The 17,963-nt window shown below is 40.2% G+C and overlaps 2 protein-coding genes across 5 annotated transcripts in view; one reads left to right on the top strand and one right to left on the bottom strand.

Annotated features, from left to right (window-relative positions):
- The window catches only part of adra1ab (adrenoceptor alpha 1Ab), a 276,886-nt gene that overhangs the window by 48,579 nt on the left and 210,344 nt on the right, over positions 1–17,963 (bottom strand). The gene's annotated exons all lie outside the window — the stretch shown is intronic.
- igsf9a (immunoglobulin superfamily, member 9a) overlaps positions 1–17,963 on the top strand; it is a 58,088-nt gene that overhangs the window by 4,115 nt on the left and 36,010 nt on the right. For all 4 annotated transcript variants that reach the window (XM_079363708.1, XM_079363707.1, XM_079363706.1 and 1 more), the window contains exons 2-4: positions 5,926–6,020; positions 6,159–6,359; positions 16,819–16,965. In XM_079363708.1, coding sequence (XP_079219834.1) covers positions 5,960–6,020; positions 6,159–6,359; positions 16,819–16,965 — 409 coding nt within the window. In that variant the 5' untranslated portion in view covers positions 5,926–5,959. The remainder of the gene's footprint in view (positions 1–5,925; positions 6,021–6,158; positions 6,360–16,818; positions 16,966–17,963) is intronic.

The raw sequence follows: 17,963 nt of genomic DNA, 5'->3' as shown, positions 1-17,963 counted from the left end.
CTCTGTGATTCACAGAAATATATGATTTGTGTGCTCTGAGTTCAGAGATGTGTGTCCTATTTTCTCTTAAGTGCACATCAAGTCAAGTCGCACTAAGGGTTCTTCTTGTGCTTGGAAGCTAGTGTTAGAATTTTAAAATGGGCTTTATGTTCCATGTGCTAGTCATGATAAAGAAAAATGCACACTTAGAGGGTGCAGACAAAATGATATCAGCACCTTGTGTAGAAGAGCTTAAAGAAATAATGGTGGGTGGGTTACAGCTGCTTCTTTAAGCTGTGAGAGGCGTCTGGCAATCAGCACTGTGATGGACGTTTTATAGCACATCAGCTGACAGAGAGACACATGACATGTAAAAAAAACAAAAACTTCTTTAGTTTGTTAAGGAAGATCAGTCTCAAAATTCTCAGTGAAAGTGTATTCGCATAGAGGGAATAGTGTGTTACAATTAGTCATGACAGGAAGTGGTTCTAAATGATGACTACGACTATTTCTTTTATGGAAAGTCTATTGTAATATAGGATTAAAGTCTCTGTATTAATAATGACATATCAAGCTTTCTTATTTCACAGAGCCTTTATGTTACTGCCTTACTAATACCTTTATGGTTTTACATTTCTGATCGGGGAGTAGCTGTAAACAGCTACTAATGAGTCAACTGATTGGTTCATATACATGGGATCTTTGTACTGCCCCATGTGGATCTTGCTTTAAGAGTAATGTAATGATGCCTTCTTTTTGTGTATTTGATAATGTTCCTTGATGGAAGGAGTAGTTAAAGGATGCTAACATAGGTTCTTTAATTTCTGTAAAAATCGTTTTATTTCCGCTGGAATACCATTAATCCTCGGTGATTTTCCAAGTAAGAAGGAGTTAATGGCTTCCAACAACTCTCCCTCCAGAATTTCTCCTTCACAACTTGATTGCTGCTGTTCTGTAAGGGTCTGATTGGTTATTGCACACAAAGTGAACCTGCAATTATTTTGACATTGGATTTTTGCATTATTCAAGCACAGGTGCAAACAAGGAGATTTGCTTAAAATAATATCTGCAAGAAAAGACTTCTTGTCCTCGACAAGCACAGTTTGCTGCTTCGCCTATGATATATGATATCTCTCCATCTATCTTTGTACTCATAATGTCATCTTGGCAGGATTTTCTCTGTCATCAGTTTCCTTATTGGTGAAGCTGCAGACATGAGTCATAGCAGTAATCACGTTGTCCTACTTTGAGCTTTACGGCTGATTATCGTGACTTCAGTCTGATGAAGTTGGACACCGACTTCCTGGGTCAAAGATCGACATGGCAGTTTGCAGGCTTGTCTTTCTGTATAAGGACTCAAGTATTTTAAATATTGTTCTCATAATTCTCTCACAATTGGTCTCATGAGAACATCCAGTCTCACCACATAGAAGCCTTAATTCTGGTTGGTCAGAGGTCTCAGGGGAACCCCATTAAAGTCTGTTTAGGAGTACCAAATAGTAGAAATGCCTTGGGATGATGTCCCTTGTGTTTTCTTTAAACTACATGAATTAAGGGTGTAGGGTTGAAAAAAGTGATGTACAGACCTTCTGATATCACTCATCGACACTGCTTAAGACTTGTCTCTCCATCCAACATGTATCAACAGACGAGCTGAGCATCATAGACCAAAAGTTAGATCTCAATTTTATCTTCTGTTTTTTGTATCAAAGTAGGTTTGAAGTCAAATCCCATATCACACAGGCACTTTGATTATCAGCCAGTTGCACAATGTTGACATGTATGTGACAAATTAAAATAAATTATCTGTTGCTCCATAAAAAGTAATTTTAAGGAAGAAAATACATGTATTTTTTTCTTTACTGTGTATTTTTAAAGCAGGTTGTCAGTCAGAGAGAGAGAGAGAGAGAGAGAGAGAGTCAGACAGATAAATATATCTATATAAAAAACCCTACACTGGTCACTGCTGCATGAACTATTGGTTTCTCTCCTACATATATGAAGCCTCGAGTTCCACCATGTTGGTTTTCTGGAGAAATGATCATATTTGGATTACCAGTCAACACCTAATTCATTTATCTGACTTATTCTTTTGCTTGTAAATAAGCCATGTGTACCTTTGTTTTTTTGAGGTTGTACATATATTATGGTAGCAAACTGCAGATTTGTTATAAATGTGACTAAAAAGGCTAAGAGAGCTCAGAGAATGAAGTGGGTTCCCTTAAATCTCGAGTCTTAGCTTATCAATAGTGCCATCATGCCTCGTTGGTCCTGTAATATAATGTACCTTCTCCAGTTTAGTCATCTCTGTTAGATCAAATCACTGCTGCACAAACATACACTGATTGCTTAATATTGTTTATCAAGTAGTAGTATCAATAGGGGTATTGATAAAGACTCAGATGGAAGGGTATACATATCGAGAAAAATCCCATCCCTAATAAGGCTGCACCAGGTTTTGTTAAGAACCAAGAATGTGTAAAATAGAAGAAAAAAAATCCTGTTCTGCTCTTAAATCTTTTTAGATTATTTTGTCCATGTTCTTTAGATACTTGACACTTCAAGTATTTGATTTATTGTTTGTGTTCTCTCTATAGATTGATCTTGCTGTCGAAATCCAAGAGCCTTGACACCACTCAAAACAAATGCCTTTGTTTCCCTTAGGATACAGTAACTCTGTCTAGATCAATACCCCCGACAGTAAAAATGACCTCTTATATTCATAAGCACAAACACCTGAAACGTGGAAATACTCATGGGAGAGAATTGGAATGAATCTGATCTGAAAACTAATACAAGTCCTTCTATCTTCTGGCTTTAAGTGTGCTGGGGTAAGAGGAGGCAGCACTGCTGAGAAATCTGTTGCTGTGCCACGGCCGCGATTAATCAGCCGGTGCCCGTTTCTTTCCATGTGTAGATTAAAACAGCAACAACACAGAATTTCAGCAGCATGCTTGTCACCAACATTTCTATTTCTGTCAGCTGATAAATCTGCGTGAGACGGGGTGCTTTCTTTTGAGAGCTACTGGCTCAATTAATATAGCTCTAACCGTTCTCTGAGAGCTGGGCTGTCACTGTGCTTATGTTTATGCATGTCCTTGATGTCAGTGGATAGGGGAACACGTCTAAGGGAAACTGTCTAGAGACCATCTGTGTAACCATGGTGGAGGGTTTCACCTGTGCAGGACGCTTTGCCTGGCAGCTCTGCCAAACTTTGGTTCACATTTAATGACAGAAAATGTCCTGCAGCTTAACTATGTATTTGTTTGCCTCTCATCTTGCTTCTTGCTCTTTGCTGTACTTTCCTTGCTCTCCTTCTATATAAAAACCAACGTTTAGCACTATTTTTCCATTCTGTTACCTTGTTGTTTTGCCAGACTTATTAACACCTTGTTAGAGCAACAAAGCTGCACACAACATTTTATTTATCTGTAGCTTTCCGTATTTAGAAGGCAGTGCAGAAGAGTGTGCTCATATTTCTTCACCAGTGATTTGATGAATGCCATAATACGATACAAGCGTTTTCACTCCAGTTCTTCTAAGTTAACAAGACAGACAATGAAGAACGAGGAGATGTGGAGTATCTGTTCATTATTTGTCAAACATGAAAAACACGCCGCTGCTTAGTCATGGCAACAAGCATTATTTGTTCCTTCATACTTGCCCACTTTGCAAAGACCAGAAGCACCAGAATCATAATGCTCAAACATCACCGGCAGTCAGTCTCAGCACTCTCAGTGATTATTCAAAGAAAGAAAAAAGAGTTAGGATAAAGCCTCTGTGGTGCTGCTTTGCATAAAGCCAGCAGGGTGAAGGGCAAAGGATGAGGCAGGCAAAGATCAGCAGACGTGCTGCAGATTGAGGGTTTCATTTTGTGCCTTTTACTTTGATTTTGAGGCACATTTGTGTTTGCCGTGCTGTTTTCTGAAGCATGGCAGTGTGTTGAAACAGTGGTTGCAGCTGTTGACAGGCTGCGTAATTGTATTTCACCAGTTCAGACTTTGCCCTGCCATGAAATGAAAAAGCCAATAAAAGCCTTGTGTTGAGAGAGAGAGAGAGAGAGAGAGAGAGAGAGCAGATATGCACATATGCTGCTGCTGGGACAAGAGTATTCACACTCAGGAAGTAGTGACATCACTGAAGGGGGACAAGGACATTATCAAACTGACAGGACTAACGTGTAACTGTCTGTCTTGGAAACTATCAGGGACCTTTTTCATGTGTACAGATGGATTTAAAGACATAAATGTATTTACATAAAAATCAAATATTACTTTTTACAGCGTCACAAAACTGGCTGAAATGTCGCTGATGACAGACTGCACTGTTAAATAAAGTCTTATGTGACAGGTAGAACCTCAGAAATTAAAGCACACTACACTCTTTTGCAGCAGCTAGATATAATAGAAGCCACATGCTGTCAATCACACTGCAACTTCAATATCAGAGTTTTTTCCCCAGAAGGAAGCAAGCTTTTTTTTCTTTGTTGTTTCTTGTTTTATGAGCTTTCATTGCAACTTTTGCACCTCTGCCAAAAAAAAAGAAAAAAAAAAGAAGAGTGAGCAGCTCCTTTATTTCAGTTGTTGCTTTGTACTGAGCAACAAAACAAGAGTCCATCAACACAAGGATACATGGTGACACTATCGGCAATGTGAAGGATCCTGTAGTTGATTTTTTAGTCTGTTAAGATAAAAACGCTATTTACGGCAGTGGTTGTAGGGAGAAATGAAATAATTTACAACTTCTCAGTTCTTTCCATTTCTCTTTGCTCATCTAGTCCTTCACATTTAACGGAGAATGTATGTGGGTAAATGTCTTCCTGTGTACTCTATGAAATCAACTCTATCATGATCAACATAATGTAATATTTTAAAATCATACAAAGTCATATAGTTAAGTATTTAAGCACACATAGTTATACATATTGTGTTTGTGTGCGTGTGTGTTAATGATTGATCGAGTTGTATTTTTTACATTACTATGTTGAATTTGAACCTAGACATGACTTTTTAGAGAAAGAACAACAAACTGTAAACATTGGCCCCGGTTTTGATGTTCTCCATCGCGAGTGGACAGACCTGTTAGCCTGTGCACGGAGTATTTGTTAAGGCCACTGCCACCAAAAATGAGCGTTATCTCTTTATATGGCTGTACTGCAATAATTCATCTTAATGAGGTGCTGTTACAGATACGGACTAAACAAAGTGAGTCGAAGCTGTAAGCCTCTTTCCTGTCAAATGTGGCTCTAAACCAGTGGAGCAACGTACATGACCTACATGATACCAGGACAAATATGCACAAGGAAACACCTTGCATGACCATCTGTGCTGTTTACTAATTCACAGAGTTCACCACACAAAAGCTGTTGGAGCTGATGATTGTAAAATAACACATGCTTTTGAGTTGGTTCAATCAAACTTATCTTGTTGATTTTCCTTCCTCGAGTTAACCCTTTTTATAAATTTTGTTATTTGCCTGAACCGAACCGGTCGCTGCATCTTGACATTTAGTTGCACTCTGCGTGATGCCTTATGCTCCCATCAGCTCAGCTTATCTCTCTCCTTGAATGCTGAGCCTCCTGGCTGCTCCAGCCAAACGTGTCCATTCATGTCCCCTAAATAAAAACTTAGCTGTCCATCTACACGTGACACGCAAAAGATTTATGTGACATTTATGACATTTACTTGCAGAAAAGGATATAGGGCCCAAGAGTTTTCTGGCAGCTGGGGCAAGTCTGCCCATTTGTGTAATGATATGGGATGAATTCCAGTTATTGGAAAGCTGTATAAAAATCTGAACGCTCCTCTCCTCCATCTGTAAAATGATGACAGAAGCGACAGCTCGGCTGTAGCCTTTTAAGTTTGGAAATCTGTCACAGATGGCTGTCTATTGCATGCAGCCAAGGAAGTAATGTGATTGTGACAATTGTATCTCCTTTGCCAACAGATTGAACATGCTGCAGGTTTTGTGACTGACAGATATGGAGTCAGCCAGATCATATATGCAGACTTTGACTGTGGTGGCCATTTCTTGCCTATTTTGTAAGTATTTGCAGCATTTCAATGATAAAGAGTCTCACTTCTTCCCACTTCAATGATTTGTGGACATTTTCATAATTTATGTTTCTGATACTTGCTGGTCTTAACTTAACTGTCATTTTCCTTTAACAAACCCAACAGTGACTGCTGAAGGTGGAAGGCCAGAGGTGCGAGGGAAGGCTGGAGGTGTGGTGGAGTTGGAGTGCAGCTTTCCTCCATCAGGCCCAGCTGCTGTGTCCTCAGCCTCCCTGCATGTGGTGGAGTGGGTTCGACAGGGACTCGACATCCCCATCCTGATCAAATTTGGATCCTATGTGCCTCGCGTCCATCCACAATATGAAGGTGAGTGTCTTTGGAAACGATCACATAGTCCCTTATGTTCAACTATAGGATACTTTTTATACTATCCGTGCTCATCATGTAAAGTACTTCAGGTTGCTCTTTAAAGTTTCATTGCTAACCTTTGCTTGGTTTTATATGGCAATATTATAATGGCTCATGCTCAAACTTTTGTACTTTAGCATACTTTTATGCTGATGTTACAATCTTTCTTGTTTACCACCATGTTATCATAGGTTATGTCTCATGATGGTTTAACATTTTGGAGCCCTGTTTAACAATCTAAAGCTCATAGCCTTACTCGTTAGATATGTTTCCGCAGCATCAGAAATGCTTAGAGTCCTTCAATAAAGAGAGACTCTGTGTTCATTTCTGCACGAGAAGCAACAGACTTCATTAATTATTCAAATCTCCAGACATGACAACTGCATCGGATAGAATCTAATGGTCTTTGAGCATAACTCCAAATAAAGGCAGCAAAGACATACATTTACTTCTTCCTGCTGCTGGAATCCTTGGCTACGTTCTGTACTGTGTGCATAATGGACGCTCTCAGCCTCTTATTATCTGTGGGCTTGATGGACGGTGGCACTTGTATTTGTGTTTGAGGATTTTAATGAGTCAAGCTCATTGTTGTGTGAGAGCGGGTGTGAGTGTTTGTGTTTCCACGTATTTTAGAGTGAGCACACATGATAGGGAGCTCAGTGTCTGTCTCAAGCCGGAGCTTTTGACATACCACAGTAATTACATTACTGTCAACACATATTTAATTCTATGCAAACGATCATTTGTAATTACTTTGAAAAGTGTGCTTCGATACCTTGTTTTTGGTGATTTAAAATTAATTCTAAATGAGTGTACAAAACACCTTCACACATTCATTTCATAAGACAGTTGTGTAGGAGAGGAATGTGTCCATCAAAAACCTGAAGTTGAACTCCTGCACAGTCTTACTTGCATACAAACTAGTCGAGTACCCAAACGTTTGTTTATCTGTAAGCATGCAGGAGTTTACCTATAAGTCTTACGCCTGTGGCCAAGACACCTTTTTTTCTTATAAAAGTGAATTCACACTATTATTTTGTCTGTCTTTGTCATTTTTCTTCCTTTATTTAAAGATAGAAAAACGAAGTAGCTATACGCTCACCACGTAGGTGCAGGGTAGACTGAGGAAAAAGGCCCTCACACTGGCTCTAATGCCACATAAATTCATCCCAACATTTCGACAAGAGGTCTTCAGGTGATCATTTTATTTCAATCGTAGGACAATGGATGTAGTCAGATTGGGGAGACAGAGTTGGGAATGACTTGAAGAAAAGGAGCAACAGGTTGGATTTGAGGCCATCATAAATGGAAAATGGACTGACGCTCTCTCTAGTCTTCTGACTAGTCAAAGCGCTTTAACACCGCAGGTCACACCTAACCATTCACACCCATTCACATACTAATGGCAGAGGCTGTTATGTTAGGTGACTATCAGTATTGACCAAGCGGCAACCTTGGGCCTGGTAAAAATGAAATCAGCAGAGTGTCTGGTTGTGGCTGGAACACCGGAAGTTACATACACATGAATGGCAAAAAAGCTGTTTTTACAGTATAAATATTTTGTCAAAAGGCTTAAACCCGGCCTCAGCTCCAGCTCTCAGCCTGTCGATAGGGTTGACTAAAAGTTAGGCTGAGACAGCATTTCCAGCATGGCGGCTGCTGCCGCCGATGAACCCCTGCCATACACAGACGTCACTCAGGCTTCATTCTTTAATATTTACAGTCCATGTTTTTTTTTGTTTTTTTTTAAAGATTTATTTTTGGCCTTTTCGCCTTTATTATAGAGAGAGAAAGGTGGATAGAGTCGGAAATCAGGGAGAGAGCGGGGAGAGACATGCGGGAAAGGAGCCACAGGCCAGACGCGAACCAGGGCCGCCCGCGCGAGGAGCATAGCCTTGCTACATGGACTGTAAGGGGCGCTGCCGCTGCGCCACCAGCGCCCCTTACAGTCCATGTTTTAACTAATCCATTCATACACATCAACATGCCACTAATAAAGCAGCGGGAGAAAATTGGGGTTAAATGCCTCGCCCAAGGACTCATTGTCCTTTACCTGCTTTTTGTAAACATAATGTAAACATAACGATGAGCATGGTCTTGTTACCTGCTCTTTCGTTAATGTTAACAGACAAACAGTAAGGTCCTTTACCTGCTTTTGTAAAGTGTCTCGAGATAACGCCTGTTATGAATTGACGCTATACAAATAAAGATTGATTGATTGATTGATTGATTGGACATGAGGCTGCAGGACCTGGGGATCGAACCCCCACACTTTCCAGTTTAGATACACCCGACTCTCCACTGACCCACAGTGCACTAACCATTCGGCTACTGGCACCCAGTAAATTATCATTCAAAAAGAAATTTGAGATTCAAGGCCCAGGTTAGATCAAATAAACTAGTAAGAATGAGGATTGTTTTCTCAGACGACAGTCCCAGTTTCTTCAACTGAAAAAATGGAACCAATATCCGGGTCTAGGAGAGTTTTCAGTGCCACACCTCAATGGCCTTTCAAATCAGCCTCAGTGAGAGTTACTTTTGCTGGAACTGAAACTCTCACATTGCATCACCATCTATTGTGCACTTTCTGCCTGCAGCACCGAGTACAAAGAGAGTCTGTGGGGAAAAATATCCTCAATGGACCAAGAAAACCTGTGTGCAGCTCCTGTTATCCTTTAAAGTCACAAACAATGGGACTGGTGTGGACAAAAGGAAAGCATGTCTGGGTGGCTCAGGTCTTTCCTTTGTCACAGAAGTTTTCCTTTTCAATGAATTTTTTCTTGGTCAACTTTCCAAAGGCTATTTGGATTCCAGCTAGAGGGCCGTGCAGTGTTTTTACAGAAGTGCACTTTAAGAAAGACAAAGTCTGAGTTTGCTTTATGATACCTCTTTAAAGAGAAAAAGATATACTTACTGTTTAACATTCACGTTCGAACACCGGTCACCCATGATTGTCATTGAGCTTTAGCTAAATAAATACTGATAGATAGTAGATATCAACATTTTCTGAAACAACCAAATAATTAGTGATTCAACTCCTTAAACCCTTCTTACCCGCTGTTGCATCAGTTAGTACAAAGTCATGCTGTGCAGCTAAATATTGTTCAAACCCACCAACTTAATTTTACATTCTGGGCGTCATCTCAAACGTTTCCAAAGACACCAAATCTGTCAGGCCTATATTTTCTTGAGAAAGGTGCATAAAACCATGCACAAACTACCTCGAATATATGATAGTATTTGATGTTGAAATATTTCACTCAGGGTCAACTTCATACAGCTTCAATGAGGAGCCGGAACACAATGTTGTTATGCTCACAGGCAGTGTGGAGAGAGAGAGCGTTTGAAAGGGAGACCTTAAAAGATGTAATTTGGAGAATGAATTCAAGGCATGAATAGCTAAAAATAATGTTGTTTACCATATCAATTAAAAAAAGCAGCTCATCTCTAGCTAAAGCTCACCACTGTGAATATGTATGTTTTAATGCAGAGTCATTGTACACTCATTTTTGTTTATTTAGATGAAGAAGTAAAAAGGTTTTGCTAGCATAAGATGAATTTTTATCTGTAAGTGTCGAGCATTTAAAAACAAAACACTTCATCTAATTACCTTATCCACACTCCAGGCAACACAACACACAAGTGTTAATAAAAGACACAAACAAATATGTATTTTTGTATCAGAACCTGACATTGTTTTTTGTAATGTTCACGAAAGTACCCGATATACTGTGAACGTAATCTTCATACAATGCAAACTATCTTAAAAGTAACGTGTTACAAGCCGGGGGAGGGTTAAAGGCTTCATGAAAGAATATTGACAGTTGCCGTAGCAACCCATTAGAAGCTGTTTTGACATTTCAGATCATTTCATATGAAGCCTGTTTTAAAGTTTTTTTATTCCCAAAATGCATCATCTGGCCATCTGTTAATGAGATTTGAGCTGCTTCTAAAACAGACTAAAATGAATTTGGTTGCCTCTGTATGACTCACTCAAAGCACACAAGACCATCAGCGACAACATGCATTATTTCTGTATTGATATAATTAATGCATGAAACTGCTGCCAGGGTAAGTGTCAAACAAAGTGCTGCTGAAACTGCATTCTGTTAAGACAAAGATGACAATTTTCATCCAAAAACACAACTTACATATGTTTGTAGAGAAGAAAATCAGCAGAGAGAAAAGAGGGACTGCTTCGTCTCAGTGGGCAATCAATTCGACACAAACTGAGAGGTCCACACAGGAGCTTAAAGTTTTTGAATGCATGCTTTATGTTTTATAGAGGTTAATTAATTAATGATTTTTTTTTTTCATTTTCAACTAATCCCATGCAAAAACTAATCCCATGCAGAAATCAAACCATAAAAATAATATAAATTTAGACTGTACACCTAACTCAAACCTCTACTGAAGAGATGAATAAAAAAAATAAATAAATGTAATTCGGACTATTTTCAGCTGCAGATGAACACACATTCAGTGTGCTACCTATTATAGGTAGCACACTGATGGTGTAGTGAGGACGTATTTTTGCAAGCCAAACTGAAAGAAATGGCACTGGTGGTTCGTACAAAAATTTGCCTATGGGATTTTTGCATTGGATTTTGGATCATAGCAGAAAATGAGCAATGTCTCAAACACACATTTCCGATGTGTTGCTGTTTTGTTCAGCTGGATAAGCTTTACAGATCAACACCATTTATCTGAAGTTTTGAGAGTTAATGCAGTTGAGTGAAGTAAAAAGCTAACATTATGCTACAAGCGAACTACACCGCGGTCGGTTTATTATGACGTCAGGACCGTTATGCTTCATCGATCAGTGGTTTTGACAAGCTAGCTAAACCGTAGCTTCATAAGTTGTTTATTGGACTAATATTTACAAGAGCACTGAAAAACATGGCTTGAGGCTGTAAGGAGGATTAGTGAGAGAGTTCCTGGCGTGATGACGTTTAATCTTCCCGACAACCACTGTAGTCTCAATTAGCCACTTCTTAGCATCCGCAGTTTTAAGTACATGTAAAAACTTTAAAATTCACAAGTGGGGGTCTTAGCTCACATAGTTTATCTCGTCTAACAAAACGTCACCATTTCTTAAGCTTCTGTTAACCACAGACCCTATTTCACGCGTCTAACCACAAACCCATTCAAAATCCCCATTGACTTTTAGAGTTAGGAACCAAAGCTAACTCTCTTCCCAGTCTATTTACAACATCAGACTGATCCATAGAGGACTGACTAAGAGATAAACCACATTGCCTGTGTTCATGGAAACATGTCAGCCGGTGTAACTGTGTGACTCAGTGACATGTTTTAAATATCCTCAAACACTGAGTCGATAAATCAGGCTCTTTTTTTTGACAGTCTGAGAAGTGTAGAAGGTTGCCAGCTTTTCCTCTTAAGTGTCTATTTAAATACAACCTGTAACAATCATTGGTCTCACAGATTCATTGGTTGTCTTGACACATTAAAGAGCAGTAATTGTTGCATTGAGCTGTTTTGTTTGCCAAAGGATCAGAACCTTGCTTTTAACTCAGCCAAGGCCATTCTCATTTGAGTTGAATGCCGCTCCCTTATCCAACACAAGCAGGAAATACGATACAGACATTTACATAGCAATAAAGTCAGCCTGAACCTTGGCTGATGAATTATTGCAAGTGGAAGCGGGGCAGAATTTAATTCCAGCTCGGGCTCATAAAAAACAGTAGCCCTTTTGTCGCTGACTCTGAAGACGATCCTTCAGTTCAAACTGATGTCACACTTCATTACACTGGATGTTAGTTGCAGGAGAATGTAGAGCAATATACAGGCAGTAAAAGCCTGAAGTTTGCCTACCCTTTGGCCTGTGAATTACACTTATTGTACACTCAACTCAACAATAAAGCACCATGCTCAGAAAGGCCCCTTCTTTCTAAAGGACAGGTATGTTAATCACATGCCTCTCCAATGACAAACAGAAAGCTGCTGTTCTATAACGACTCAAAAGGTTTGAAAAGAGATGCTTTGTCCAATCCGATGCTGCACTCAGGCTTTCTCACAGGTAGTGGCTGGTGTGGGGGTAACAGGTGCAACATGGGAAACTAACGCTTTAGAGATGGAAGGACAGGTGTGGATTTCACCTCCTTAGGCCATGGATGTTCTCGGGTGTCTCAGTAGTTTGGCTTCAAGAGCCAGAGTCCAGCTGTTGCTTTGCTGTAGAGATTCTGACAGCAACACAAGTGATTCATTCTGCTGAGCTACTGTTTCTCTTTTTTGTTCCACCACTGTTTCCTCCTTGCCAACTTTAAAGGATAAAAACTGACCTTTTTTGATTGCAGGTCACCTCCTCCATCAGCACTCTTTGTCTTTGACCTAGTGTGGAGCTTCACAGAGTGAGATACATTAGATGATTTTCATCAGATTGCTCCCTGGAGAGTGTTAAGAGCTAAAAGGGTTTAAATGTATTTGTTGTAATAGAGCAGTTAAGATCAAAGGATTAGTGAATGATCTGTGAAGAGGACAGAAAGTCCCTCTGCACCCATACAGCTGCTGACTGTATAAGAAAACAGCTGTATAAATACACTGTTCACAATCTCTTCCCATGTTAATGTCATCACAATGAGTCTGAGCAGACTGTGTAGGAGACGCACATTAAACACAGCTCACATGGCTAATACGCTTCCTTTCCAGTTTGCACTGGGATTGCTCATCATCGTTACAACAGCGGGTAGCTCTCAATTCAAATTTCAAACCATCACACACTCCGGCTTAATAGAGCAACAAGAAGCAACCTCATGTGAAACCTTATCTACTTCTTTCCCTCACCCTAACCTGGATGTCTCTGTGCGGCCTGCCAGGAGCTGACGACATCTTTAATGAACAATTGGGCTCCATGCCCGTAAATATCACATTCTCAGGGACACAAATGTCCGTGTTGCATGAAGCAGTATTGAATATTTCATGCAGAGTTCTATCGACCAAACAAGACGCTTTGCCTGCAAATTCCCCAACAGACTTTTTTATCTTAAAAAAAACGTCCTTTCCAAAATGTTACGCAGCCTTTTTTGGAAGAAAAAAAAAGTAAGGTCTCTGGGACATCCTTCACTCTGAGTACAACTGAAAACACACACACTGTGGCCTTTAAAGTTCTCCTTCTTTGAGACCTGCTGTTTAGTTTCATTTAGAATTGATGTCACTTCTTCGTTACTCCGCAGTGATTCTTTGGCTATCATTTTTTTTCAAACTGACAGAGTAGATGATGTTAGGACACTGAGCAAATGAGCCGGACTTCGTGGTCAAGCGTACTCTATGATGTGAAACCACCTTATGTTGTCATTGCGAATGTCACATGTCTTGATATTCCTAAAAACGGATGTTTTTTGTGGTTTTTGGAGCTGTGCTCCCCTCAGCTTAAACCTTTATTTTGTCTGAGAAGTATGATTTTGAACTGTACCTTTTGTGCATAGTTTATTAGCTTGATCTTTTTTATACTCAGTGCTTTACATAAAACAGAAAAGATAAATAAAAACACAAAGTCAACTGAACCAAAAATAAAAGCTTTCTAAGGGACATAAAAATATGGATCAAGCCTTTCTTTCATTTTTGCTTAGATTAGGAAAAAGCTGCCTGATTAATTGTGTTTTCAATTATTTTTCAAAGGATGTCACTTCAATCTTAATCCGTTTTTACATGAATTCCCACAAAAGTATCTCATTAGTATTTCGCTGAACCTCAATTCCTTTTTTTCTTTTTTTAATAAATCTGTAATTTAAAATAAAGATCATCATTACTACAACATTTCATAATCTATTCTACTGAAGAACTGAAGGGTCTGCAGGGTCTTTTCAATTCAGACAAAACCTTTTCATTTGTAAAGTGTTCCATTTCATTACAGCACTGGTAGGGTTTTGGGTTTCTGTGTCACCTGAGAGCTTTTTCGGGATGGTGGTGGGGGGGCTTCAGTTGGAAACAGTTGGGCAAATAAATGCTTTGTGTGTGTGTGTGTGTGTGTGTGTGTGTGTGTGTGTGTGTGTGTGTGTGTGTGTGCGTGTGTGTGTGTGTGCGCGCGCGCGCGCGCGCGAGAGTGTATCACTGTGGGTGTGTCTGTGTGCGAGTGCGTGAATCTAACTGATAGGGGTCATTGTTTGGCCTGGAGAAGTCAAAGAGCTGCGCTCTGGTTGATTTAATTTAGCAGATTCAGTGAGCTGACAACAGAAGACCAGGGCAGGGAGCCTGAGGAGGAGGAGGAGGAGGAGGAGGAGGAGGTGTTGGTGAGGCTGGGGTATTGATATGTTGTCAGTATAGTTATCAGTCCCTGCCGTAGGACTCTTTCAGGTTACCTCCTATAATTTAGGAAGCAAGAGATGCTACGTTAGTTTCTGAGCATTTCTACAGTCTGTAACGCTACACTTCTGTCATTGGTAAAAGTCAAACCAAAATAATGGGGGCATGTTATGACACCTTTCACCCATTTATTCTGTGAAGAAACTTCAGTGATTAGGCTGCAATAAATAAGCCCAATTATGTTTTTTATTACAATTAGGTTTGGTTGCTACTCTAAAAGGGTAAGGATTATTTAAGGAATATTTTTTTCACCTTTGTTGTTTAAGAAAGGGAGGGCTAATCCTGCGGCCACACTTATACCAGCCATCTCTGCTGACAATGTGGTCTAAGGTTTTTGGACCCTGATGGGCAGTAAGGTAAGGTAACTTTATTTGTACCCTACGGTAGATTTGCTTTTCAGTGAGCGAGTCAAAACTCTTTTTTTATGCTGCTTTAACAACCTCACTCTGCTGTTTTCAGTGTTTCCTCCAGATTTGTAAACCTGGCTGAAGCAGTTTACTCACAACAGAGCATTAGGAGGACCTGACACTGATGTCTGCTAAAAAGGTCTGACTAACAGTCGGTGTTCCAGTTCGCCCGAAAGACATTGGGTCGGATTGAGGTCTGTCCTCGGGGCAGCAGAAGCATGTTTTTTACACCAAATTTGGAAAGCATTCGACTAGAGCTATGCACTTACAACACATTACCACAACTAACTGAAAACAATTAGTCATTGGCCCTAAGCTTCAAATTAGTATCCACTGGGGTGTCAGGTTTGAACAGGGTTAGAGTTAGGGTGAGGGATGAAGATGTAGGTAAATCAAGGTAGCTACATGCTAACATACAGTTAGACTTTGAAAATCAGAATCCTTTCTGAAACGCTGGGGGGTAATTTGGGGGAAATCAGGCATATAGATTCTCCAAAAAACAGTTCACTGATAAATATATCACATTTATTGACTTTTAGACATGAAACAATCATTACATTTTTGGTTTACACAGCAAACCCCCCCCCCAAAAAACTTAACTATGTTATATTAAAAATGGGTTTGGAGCGAAAGAAAAAAAGGAAAATGTTTTTGCTTTATTTAAGTGAACAGCTCAGAGCAGTTCATTTACCTCACGTTCAAATCCTTTGCAGTCATGCATTTTTCAGATGGAAGGAGTGGTGCTATTAGGTCACGCTCTCGCTTCACCTCCACCTTTCCCTTCCCATTATATCTGACAACTCCCAGTCACGATCGCACAAACCTCCCTGCCTCAGCACAGCCTTTCCTCTGAGGTGCTACAGTGACCCATATCACACCAAGCCAATAAACATGAGAGGGAAAAAACTGCCAGGGGTCAAAGTTTAGGATTTTGAAATGCTCTAATCTCCAGAGTGTATTCCTCTGTGTGCTCTGCTCTGCATTACCCCTCCCTTCCCCTCTTTCCCCCCCAGTGGATTTAGTCACCTTTGGCAGCTTGGAAAAGTAAATAAGGCGTGTTATCGCTGCCAACATACCTTACTCCAACTTCCTGGATCTTTTTGCTGTCCCACCCTGACATAGTAATGAGAAATTAGAGCTTCTGTTAATAATTACCTTCCCCTCACAGACATCATAGTAGCACTGATGCTTCCTCGCTGCAGGATGAGCTCTTTTTAGACGTATTTAAGCCTGAAATGGTGCAGAGAGATGGCAGTGCATCTTATATAATGCTGTCATTGACAGTTTCTCTTTAGCTACTCTGTTGCAGGCTGTTAGGTCGCTGGACAATTCTATGTCTGACAAACTGTGAATAGTAGATGGACACAAAAAGATGTAGGCTGCAGCCTGGAAAAGATAAAGGGGATGATGTGGCAAGCTGTGCCCCGGCTCGAGGGAGCCGTCACCTGGCAACCAGGAGATCAGATTACAAAGTTTGCGTGTCAGCGGTTGTTTGTGTGTCTTTGTGCATGTGTTTGTGTGAGGCTGAGGACAATGTTGTTTTCCAGACAACAAAGCTTCACTCTCCAGCAGCTTCACACAGGTCAGACCGAGGAGATGTCAAATAAAATCAGCATCATTTAAAGCTGGCCATCCTATGCCCCTCACCCCTGCAGCTTCACCTGTCTGACATCAATCTGTTTCTGCAGGGCGCGTGTCTCTGCTACGAATAACCACCCTGAGGCTGGAGGGCCTGCAACTGGATGACCAGGGCCTGTATGAGTGTCGAATCCTCTTACTGGATGAAACCACAGATGAGCTGCAGAACGGCACCTGGACTATGCTTTCTGTAACCGGTGAGATTTACGGAATAGTGAGTGTGTGTGATTTGGCTTCCTGCCTGTAAAGCTTAAATCTGAAAGTAGATTATGTTTAGCTTCATAAGGCAAAATCTGGGCTCCAAATGTAAACACAGAAGAGGATTAAAACGTGTTTGAACAATAAACATCCTTCAGTCTGGTGATAGGGGAACGCTCCATCTGGGTGTGCCAATCAAAGAAGAGGTTGAAACAAAATAGAAAACTTTAACACTGTGTAAAACAAACAAATCATTACATTGATGCATCACATACATCATGGGTTTAGAGCTAAGTGATCCACTTTTAGCTTCAGACTGAAATGTATCTGTCACAAACAGGATAAACCAGTCAGGTCCCAACACATCTATAATGGTAAAATGGATCACACTTGATCCTTGACCCTGCTGAAGCCCATGGTTCAGCCCGCACGCAACCCCGCGGATCGATGTCAAATATATGAACCTGGTGTAGCCTTAGCCTATAACAAATAGAGCTGTGTCACTGTGCAGAATCTCAGTAAAAAGGCTATGTATGGTGCAATGTAGAAAGGCTATACAAACAGGAACACATTACAGTCTTTATGTGGACAGAAACAGGTAATAAAGGTTTAATATTTCAACCACTGTTTCATCTGTTCTCTGTTCACTCTCACCTTGTCTGCATCATGCAGGTATCTGCTAGTTGTTCAGTGCGACAACAATCAGCAACTTCGTGTTAGCAACAGACTAAGTACAGACACCTGGAGTCTGCTGTTCTAAACTTAGCCAAACTTACAGAGCGCTGTGTCCACTCAAAAAACTGAGGATACAGTTCTTTATTGCATGTGCACCGCTTCAAACGTGTGTGTGTGTGTGTGTCTTTGTTCTGTGTTTAACAACCCAGCTCATAAAAAAAAAAAATATATAAGTTTCTAAAAATATATATATATTTTTTAAATTCTGTAGATTAAAGCAAACATGTTTTTCACATTAGGAGTGTTTTTAAAGCTGATGTCC

The sequence above is a fragment of the Symphodus melops genome, assembly GCF_947650265.1.
Source record: "Symphodus melops genome assembly, chromosome: 16".
Classification (NCBI taxonomy): domain Eukaryota; kingdom Metazoa; phylum Chordata; class Actinopteri; order Labriformes; family Labridae; genus Symphodus; species Symphodus melops.
The sequence above is the reverse complement of the archived record's forward strand: the minus strand, read 5'-3'. Positions and strand labels throughout refer to the sequence as shown.